The 9,695-nt window shown below is 39.7% G+C and overlaps 2 protein-coding genes across 2 annotated transcripts; both read left to right on the top strand.

Annotated features, from left to right (window-relative positions):
* Positions 1-1,914: 1,914 nt before the first annotated feature.
* LOC121846358 (polyubiquitin-like) lies at positions 1,915-3,227 on the top strand. Its single transcript, XM_042320633.1, has 2 exons — positions 1,915-2,068; positions 2,530-3,227. Exon 2 carries the CDS (start codon positions 2,539-2,541, stop codon positions 3,007-3,009), a length of 471 nt encoding a protein of 156 aa, XP_042176567.1. The 5' UTR covers positions 1,915-2,068; positions 2,530-2,538; the 3' UTR covers positions 3,010-3,227.
* Positions 3,228-6,727: 3,500 nt separating this feature from the next.
* Positions 6,728-8,744, top strand: LOC112248543 (polyubiquitin). The gene is given in 3 exon segments (XM_024417668.2): positions 6,728-7,593; positions 8,055-8,322; positions 8,325-8,744. Coding segments are annotated over 2 exon segments (468 nt in total). The 5' UTR covers positions 6,728-7,593; positions 8,055-8,063; the 3' UTR covers positions 8,534-8,744.
* Positions 8,745-9,695: the final 951 nt, after the last annotated feature.

Raw genomic sequence — 9,695 nt, 5'->3', positions numbered from 1 at the left:
AAATAGTACCAAACTAAAACTTGAGATATTTTGGTTAGTTTGTTTTTAGTTTTTGTTTCTTGAGGCCTGTCATGCAAATAGCGTCCGCCTGAAAATTGTTGACCCCCAGGCCCCTTGAAATGTCTCTGAGACCCCCTGAGGCTCCCTAGTTGAGAATCACTGTTGTAGTGTAAGTATGCATACCATTTCTTTGGTATACCTTCCCAATCTGACATCTTAGTTAAATTAGAACGTCTTACGCCATGACTGTAATTGCTGCTAAGTCATATGGCTAAAAATATAAACACCTAAGTGTTCTCTGCTCTCATTGCTTATGACAGAAATAAGAATGATCAATAATTCTGCCTCAAGGCACATCTGTAATGTAAAATGACTTTGTATTTTACTAACAGGACATCAGCGGTGAAAGGTGTCCTCACATACTTAGTGAGAGAATAGGCTAAGCTTCATGGGTTGGCACAGGAAACAAAAACAAACTCTAAACACCTATACTTCTCAGAAGTCTACACCTGATTGAACTGCTTTTAACACCACTGACCTCAGCTGACATGGCAGACATCAGTTCTGACTCATTAGAATTACATCAGTCAAATGCACAGAGGTCATTGACCCCTGGAAATATCCCTAGAGGCAGAAATGAAAGAGGAGAACATAAGTTACTGGAGAATATAGAAGTTACTCTACATTCACTGGTTACTGTTTGTACTAGAGAACATATGGTGAATAACTTTGGGAACAGTCTGACTAAGATGTGTAGTCTGAATGACATGATTCAACTACTGACAATATAAACATGTGTTGACATCATTTTGGGGAGGATGAGGCAGGGTATAGTATATAGTATTTTATTTGTATTGCTGTTAAAATTCCCTCTGCACTCACAAAGGTATATGTCTGACGTATCACAAAATACCTGCAATTCCTCATCATTGTCTGTATCATCTGGGCCTGGGTTTTCCCAACGAGGTTGGGTTTCATTGATAATGACATTAGGTTTCTCTTTCCTTTCTGGTGTTTGACATATCTGTGTTGAAAAATAGGGAATTATATAGAATGAAAGGGAATAATCTAGAACCTGGTTCACTGGTAGGGAATGATCTAGAACAGGGTTCGGAAAAAGGCGGACTGCGGGCCAAACAGGGCCACTATATATGTTTTTGGTTCCCCAAAGTTTTAGGTCAAAATAAGACTACAATCATCAGGAACTATGCAAAAATCTGTTCACCAAGTACTCCCACGAATAGAAAACTAGATGTGATCGTGTTTCAATGTAATCAAAGTATGAAAGTATTTTTATTTATAAATACAATCTAATTTTTGGCTTTAGTTGTGGTCAATTTGTAGTGTACAAATTATTATAATTATGTTCTGACATCTGGATCATCCCCTCCGAAAAAATCGGCCAGAGGCTGAATCTATATAGTTGCCTACCCCGATTTAGAATAATTAATTATATGGAATGGTCTAGAGCACAGGGGTGTCAAACTCATTTTACCCCGAAGGCCGGCTGACATCAAAAAAATATATTTCCATGCCTCAAAATTATGAATTGTCGATGCTCTCCGGCTCTCTAGTGATTATTAGAGAGCTGGACAGACAGTCAAGAAACTGTAGTTTCATTTTTAGTCACCGGCGGGCAGGATTAGAACCCCTCGCAGTTCGAATGCTTGACACCCCTGAGCTAGAGTGATCTTTGTGAATTTCAGTGTGATGTGCATCAATTAAATCAATATTGGGCATACTTTGAATGGGGGCAAGTTGCCATTGGGCAATATCAAAGAAACAATTTATTGCACTCAACTTTCTACAAACAGCAGCAGACTACATCATTATTTTATAATAGAAACCGAAAGCGGCGCGGCAGAGAGGGAAAAACGAATCTCAATTTGAGGGGCGGGGCAGATCAGATGCTATATACATAGACTGCTCAGATGTACACTGACAGAGCTATCACCATCTTTCATCGGACAAGTTTCAATTGTCAGCATACGGATTTACTAACAGTATTTCTTAAAACAAATTTGCAAGACTTCACAACAACAACTTCACAACAATATCCACTGAACATGTAAGTCATTTTCCATTATTAAGCTACAACAGGCCTATTTTACAGAAATGTACTGGAGAAAAAAAGCTTAACAGCATATCAAGCAAATTATCTTAGAATGTGTTAGTTATTACAATGGGCTGAATAATTGGTAATGTTAAAGCCTGTAGATAAATATAAAAGTTGTAATGCATTGTACAGTATAACTTGTCATGAGTGTGTATGACTCCCTTATGTCTTTCAATCATCTCATAATGATTGTCATTATATACCAGCCATTTGAGTCAGCTGAAATGTTGGATAGAGACAAAACATTACATATTGTTAGCCTTATTATAAGGATCATACATGCTTTTAACAAGTTATAAAGCATTACACCTGTAGGCTTTAAGTAAAGTGTTACTAAACTAATTCGTTCAAAACATTCAATTGAGCTATGCTAATGTAAGGCCAAATAAATAATACATGAAATCCTCTTTCAGATATCTATCATGGAACTCACTATAACGCTTTTGAACGGGAACTCACTTCCCCTGACAGTTCCGCCACACACCACCGTGGGGTCTCTCAAGAGTTTGATTCAACAACACTTTGAAGTGGCCACAACAAAGCAGAGGCTGTTAGGCGTCAATGGGAACAACATCAGTCTCAGCGATGATTCAAAAACTTTGAGCGACTATGGCCTGCATTCAGGATCTAAAGTGATGGTGCTGATTACGGAGCCCGCTCCTATCCAGGTGTTCCTGAAAAACGAAAAGGGCCAGACACACACATATGATGTGGTGCCTGGTGAGACTGTAACCCAGTTCAAAGCCAAGGTACAAAACAAGGAGGCAGTCCCTGCCAACCAACAGAGGCTGATTCATGAGGGGAGGCAGCTCGAGGATGGCCAGAGGCTGGAGAACTACAACATCAGAAATCAAAGCACCATCTATCTGACACTCCGTCTAAGGGGAGGCTGAAGAAACCCAGTATTGACCTGAAACCACCTGTCACATGAAGCCCTTAACTTATTATGCATTCCATGTCTATAGAGAAAAGGCAATCAATCTTGAACAAAAATGTGAATTGTCCTACATTTGTATTCAATTGTAAACTTTAAATTAAGCATGGCTGATATAGGCGTATATTAATGAGATTGTTATCAAGTAATAAACATGTATAAAACTAAAACTGTCAACCATCATTGTCATGGCTCCAACTCAAAAGAAAAGACAAAGCAACATAAGGTACTGGTCAGTTTCTTGTCTGTTGTGCTATTGCTCTCTTATTTGACATGATAGAGACAGAGCAGTAACATTTACAGTTGAGTTGACTCAAACTGAGACAAGGCGGTCCACATGAGGAAACTACAGGCCGGCCTTGTCAGCAATATACACAATGTTTCACGGTCTGATGAAAATCCTAAACGTTGCACGTTCAGATAGTTTTAAAGGAGTTTAATTCAAGGCCGAAACAGTTACTATTATTCATTTCCTACAGCACTTTTGCTTTGCTTCATCTTAAATTGTACAAATATTAATGTGTATCTATGAAGAATAGGTAACATGTGTTTACCATTGCTCAAACCAAAATACACCTTGGCACAAAGGAAGCATACTCAAGTGTTTCAATTCATTCAATATTTTAAATATCAGTAAGAATACAATTAAGACATATTATTTCAGTTATAAGTTATTTTGCATGTGAGCAACACATTGAATGTGTTATGATTTCATTAGTTTAGCTCCTTGTTTAGCATTTGACCAAAGTCCTAAACACCCCCCCCCAGTTAATTTGCCTGGATTTCATTAGTTTAGCTCCTTGTTTAGCATTTGACCAAAGTCCTAAACACCCCCCAGTTAATTTGCCTGGTTGTACCAGCTTGCTGCACTGGCATTCACAGGCCAGCCCTTGTAACATTATGTAACTCCTGAGGCACACACACGGTGCCCTCTTCATTCAGTCATTTGGGAGAAGATCTTGGGAGGCTTCACTTCCTTACAGATGCAAGCTAAGCATTCCAAAATAATGCCACCAATTTGGTAAACAGCACTCGAAACTGAAAACACAAAAACACAGATTGGCAACAGAGCACCACGGTATATTCCAAATGTATGCATCCTTAAAAGAAAAGCCAATGAGAACTGCTCACCTGTACAGGCACATAGTTGATGTTGATGAACTGGAAGGGGGTCCACACTTTCCAGTTCATCTTCAAGGCAGGCCAATAACTACTATTCACCTTTCTCTGGAGTCTGCCCCCCTCTTACCCTAAAACAGCATTAGAATGGATTCAAATGAATGTACCGGCATGACAATAGCTGTCTGTGCCCAATAATGTTTGTACCATCTTTTGTGCTACTACCATATTGTGCTGCTGCCATGTTGTGTTGATAGAAGACTTCCCAAGGCCGAGAGAATGCCACTGAAAAACACGTAGACAGTTTATTTGTTGTCATGGTGGTGGTCAGAGTTGAAGAAAGTTTTCTTTAAGTGAATTCAAACAATGTAACTATGATAAAAGCAACTGTTGTCAGGAAAGACAAGGGGGCTTCTCAGAGCAGAGGCTGATTGGCTGAAAAGACAGAGAGAAAAGTGGAAAGGTCTTGGCAAAGGACACATTTACCTTGGCATAGTTTGCAAATCAAAGTAGCCCCATATTCTTACGAGTCAACCACAAACAGGGTTGGGGTCATGTAAACTGAAAATACAGATACTTTTGAAAAACTAGATATTTCTTTTCAGATTACTTTGAAATTCAGAAAGAACATTAGCAAAAAAATACATTATGAAACCTTTATTTTCTCAATAACATTCAATTTAATATTGAAAAAAGGTGCATGTGGGGCCTCCTGAGTGGCGCAGTGGTCTAAGGCACTGCATCACAGTGTTGCGGCGTCACTACAGCCTGGGATTGAACCCAGGCTGTGTCAATGCCGGATGTGACCATGAGTACCATGGGCGGCGCACAATCGGCCCAGCGTCATTCGGGTTAGGGGAGGGTTTGGCCGAGGGGGCTTTGCTTGGCTCATCGCGCTCTAGCGACTCATTGTGATGGGCCTGTCGCCTGCAGGCTGACTTCAGTCATCAGTTGAACGGTGTTTCCTCCGACACATTGGTGCAGCTGGCTTCCGGGTTAAGCAGGCAGGTGTTAAGAAGCACGGCTTGGCGGGTCATGTTTCGGAAGCAAACACTCTACATCAAAACTCAGAAGGACAGACAGGGTCTCCTCAGTCTCGCGCTCCCCTCCGGGTCTGCGTCTTACCAAACGGCATGCATCACAGACACCAGGGATCCTCAACTTCAGTCGATCCACCTCAACACTACCCATGTTATCACTGCTTTCAGCTGCTCTCTGCTCCGGAAAGAAAAGCAGGCCACAGCTCTCGTCAGTCTCAAAGGTTACATCCGTTTCCAAAACACTGCCCCCATCATCTACCGGCTGCATGTCATGTTTTGTATTTGAAACAGTACCAAACTAAAACCTGAGATATTTTGGTTTGTTTGTTTTTAGTTTTTGTTTCTTGAGGCCTGTCATGCAAACAGCGTCCGCCTGAAAATTGTTGTCCACCCCAGGCCCATTGAAATGTCTCTGAGACCCCCTGAGGCTCCCTAGTTGAGAATCACTGTTGTAGTGTAAATATGCATACCATTTCTTTGGTATACCTTCCCAATCTGACATCTTAGTTAAATTAGAACGTCTTACGCCATGACTGTAATTGCTGCTAAGTCATATGGCTAAAAATATAAACACCTAAGTGTTCTCTGCTCTCATTGCTTATGACAGAAATTAGAATGATCAATAATTCTGCCTCAAGGCACATCTGTAATGTAAAATGACTTTGTATTTTACTAACAGGACATCAGCGGTGAAAGGTGTCCTCACATACTTAGTGAGAGAATAGGCTAAGCTTCATGGGTTGGCACAGGAAACAACAACAAACTCTAAACACCTATACTTCTCAGAAGTCTACACCTGATTGAACTGCTTTTAACACCACTGACCTCAGCTGACATGGCAGACATCAGTTCTGACTCATTAGAATTACATCAGTCAAATGCACAGAGGTCATTGACCCCTGGAAATATCCCTAGAGGCAGAAATGAAAGAGGAGAACATAAGTTACTGGAGAATATAGAAGTTACTCTACATCCACTGGTTACTGTTTGTACTAGAGAACATACGGGTGAATAACGTTGGGTACAGTCTGACTAAGATGTGTAGTCTGAATGACATGATTCAACTACTGACAATATAAACATGTGTTGACATCATTTTGGGGAGGATGAGGCAGGGTATAGTATATAGTATTTTATTTGTATTGCTGTTAAAATTACCTCTGCATTCACAAAGGTATATGTCTGACATATCACAAAATACCTGTAATTCCTCATCATTGCCAGTATCATCTGGACCTGGGTTTTCCCAACGAGGTTGGGTTTCATTGATAATGACATTAGGTTTCTCTTTCCTTTCTGGTGTTTGACATATCTGTGTTGAAAAATAGGGAATTATATAGAATGATAGGGAATAATCTAGAACCTGGTTCAATGATAGGGAATGATCTAGAACAGGGTTCGGAAAAAGGCGGACTGTGGGCCAAACCGGGCCACTATATATGTTTTTGGCTCCCCAAAGGTTTAGGTCAAAATAAGACTACAATCATCAGGAATTATGCAGAAATCTGTTCACCAAGTACTCCCACGAATAGAAAACTAGATGTGATCGTGTTTCAATGTAATCAAAGTATGAAATTATTTGTATTTGTAAATACAATCTAATTTTTGGCTTAGTTGTGGTCAATTTGTAGTGTACAAATTATTATAATTATGTTCTGACATCTGGATCATCCCCTCCGACAAAAATCGTCAGGCGGCTGCATCTATATAGTTGCCTACCCCGATTTAGAAAAATGAATTATATGGAATGGTCTAGAGCAGGGGTGTCAAACTCATTTTACCCCGAAGACCGCATTCGGTGTTCAACGACGTCTGGAGAGCGGCACTGACATCAAAAAAATATATATTTCCTTGCCTCAAAATTATGAATTGTCGATGCTCCCCGGCTCTCTAGTGATTATTAGAGAGCTGGACACAGTCAAGAAACTGCAGTTTAATTTTTAGTCACCGGCGGGCAGGATTGGAACCCCTCGCGGTCCGAATATTTGACCCCCGAGCTAGAGTGATCTTTGTGAATTTCAGTGTGATGTGCATCAATTAAATCAATATTGGGCATACTTTGAATGGGGACAAGTTGCCATTGGGCAATATCAAAGAAACAATTTATTGCACTCAACTTTCTGCAAACAGCAGCAGACTACACCATTATTTTATAATAGAAACCGAAAGCGGCGCGGCAGAGAGGGAAAAACGAATCTCAATTTGAGGCGCGGGGCAGATCAGATGCTATATACATAGACTGCTCAGATGTACACTGACAGAGCTATCACCATCTTTCATCGGACAAGTTTCAATTGTCAGCATACGGATTTACTAACAATATTTCTTAAAACAAATTTGCAAGACTTCACAACAACAACTTAACAACAATATCCACTGAACATGTAAGTCATTTTCCATTATTAAGCTACAACAGGCCTATTTTACAGAAATGTACTGGAGAAAAAAAGCTTAACAGCATATCAAGCAAATTATCTTAGAATGTGTTAGTTATTACAATGGGCTGAATAAATGGTAATGTTAAAGCCTGTAGGTAAATATAAAAGTTGTAATGCATTGTACAGTATAACTTGTAATGAGTGTGTACGACTCCCTTATGTCTTTCAATCATCTCATAATGATTGTCATTATATACCAGCCATTTGAGTCAGCTGAAATGTTGGATAGAGACAAAACATTACATATTGTTAGCCTTATTATAAGGATCATACATGCTTTTAACAAGTTATAAAGCATTACACCTGTAGGCTTTAAGTAAAGTGTTACTAAACTAATTCATTCAAAACATTCAATTGAGCTATGCTAATGTAAGGCCAAATAAATAATACATGAAATCCTCTTTCAGATATCTATCATGGAACTCACTATAACGCTTTTGAACGGGAACTCACTTCCCCTGACAGTTCCGCCACACACCACCGTGGGGTCTCTCAAGAGTTTGATTCAACAACACTTTGAAGTGGCCACAACAAAGCAGAGGCTGTTAGGCGTCAATGGGAACAACATCAGTCTCAGCGATGATTCAAAAACTTTGAGCGACTATGGCCTGCATTCAGGATCTAAAGTGATGGTGCTGATTACGGAGCCCGCTCCTATCCAGGTGTTCCTGAAAAACGAAAGGGCCAGACACACACATATGATGTGGTGCCTGGTGAGACTGTAACCCAGTTCAAAGCCAAGGTACAAAACAAGGAGGCAGTCCCTGCCAACCAACAGAGGCTGATTCATGAGGGGAGGCAGCTCGAGGATGGCCAGAGGCTGGAGAACTACAACATCAGAAATCAAAGCACCATCTATCTGACACTCCGTCTAAGGGGAGGCTGAAGAAACCCAGTATTGACCTGAAACCACCTGTCACATGAAGCCCTTAACTTATTATGCATTCCATGTCTATAGAGAAAAAGTAATCAATCTTGAACAAAAATGTGAATTGTTCTACATTTGTATTCAATTGTAAACTTTAAATTAGGCAGGGGTGATATAGGCGTATATTAATGAGATTGTTATCAAGTAATAAACATGTATAAAACTAAAACTGTCAACCATCATTGTCATGGCTCCAACTCAAAAGAAAAGACAAAGCAACATAAGGTACTGGTCAGTTTCCTGTCTGTTGTGCTATTGCTCTCTTATTTGACATGATAGAGACAGAGCAGTAACATTTACAGTTGAGTTGACTCAAACTGAGACAAGGCGGTCCACATGAGGAAACTACAGGCCGGCCTTGTCAGCAATATACACAATGTTTCACGGTCTGATGAAAATCCTAAACGTTGCACGTTCAGATGGTTTTAAATTAGTTTGATTCAAGGCTGAAACAGTTACTATTATTCATTTCCTACAGCACTTTTGCTTTGCTTCATCTTAAATTGTACAAATATTAATGTGTATCCATGAACAATAGGTAACATGCATTTACCATTGCTCAAACCAAAATACACCTTGGCACAAAGGAAGCATACTCAAGTGTTTCAATTCATTCAATATTTTAAATATCAGTAAGAATACAATTAAGACATATTATTTCAGTTCTAGGTTATTTTGCATGTGAGCAACACATTGAATGTGTTAGGATTTCATTAGTTTAGCTCCTTGTTTAGCATTTGACCGAAGTCCTAAACACCACCCCCCCCCCAGTTAATTTGCCTGGTTGTACCAGCTTGCTGCACTGGCATTCACAGGCTGAAAAGACAGAGAGAAAAGTGGAAAGGTCTTGGCAAAGGACACATTTACCTTGACATAGTTTGCAAATCAAAGTAGCCCCATACTCTTAGGAGTCAACCACAAACAGGGTTGTGGTGTAATTGATTACATGTAAACTGAAAATACAGATATTTTTGAAAAACTAGATGATTTCTTCTCAGATTACTTTGAAATTCAGAAAGGACATTAGCAAAAAAATACATTATGAAACGTTTATTTTCTCAATAACATTCAATTTAATATTGAAAAAAGTTGCATGTGGGGCCTCCTGAGTGGCGCAGTG

Source organism: Oncorhynchus tshawytscha, linkage group LG04 (genome assembly GCF_018296145.1).
Source record: "Oncorhynchus tshawytscha isolate Ot180627B linkage group LG04, Otsh_v2.0, whole genome shotgun sequence".
Lineage (NCBI taxonomy): Eukaryota > Metazoa > Chordata > Actinopteri > Salmoniformes > Salmonidae > Oncorhynchus > Oncorhynchus tshawytscha.
This window is presented reverse-complemented; position numbering and strand designations above follow the sequence as displayed.

What these genes read in the sequence shown, in the direction of transcription:
- LOC121846358 (XM_042320633.1), top strand. Translation starts at nt 2,539, where the DNA reads ATGGAACTCACTATAACGCTTTTGAACGGGAACTCACTTCCCCTGACA.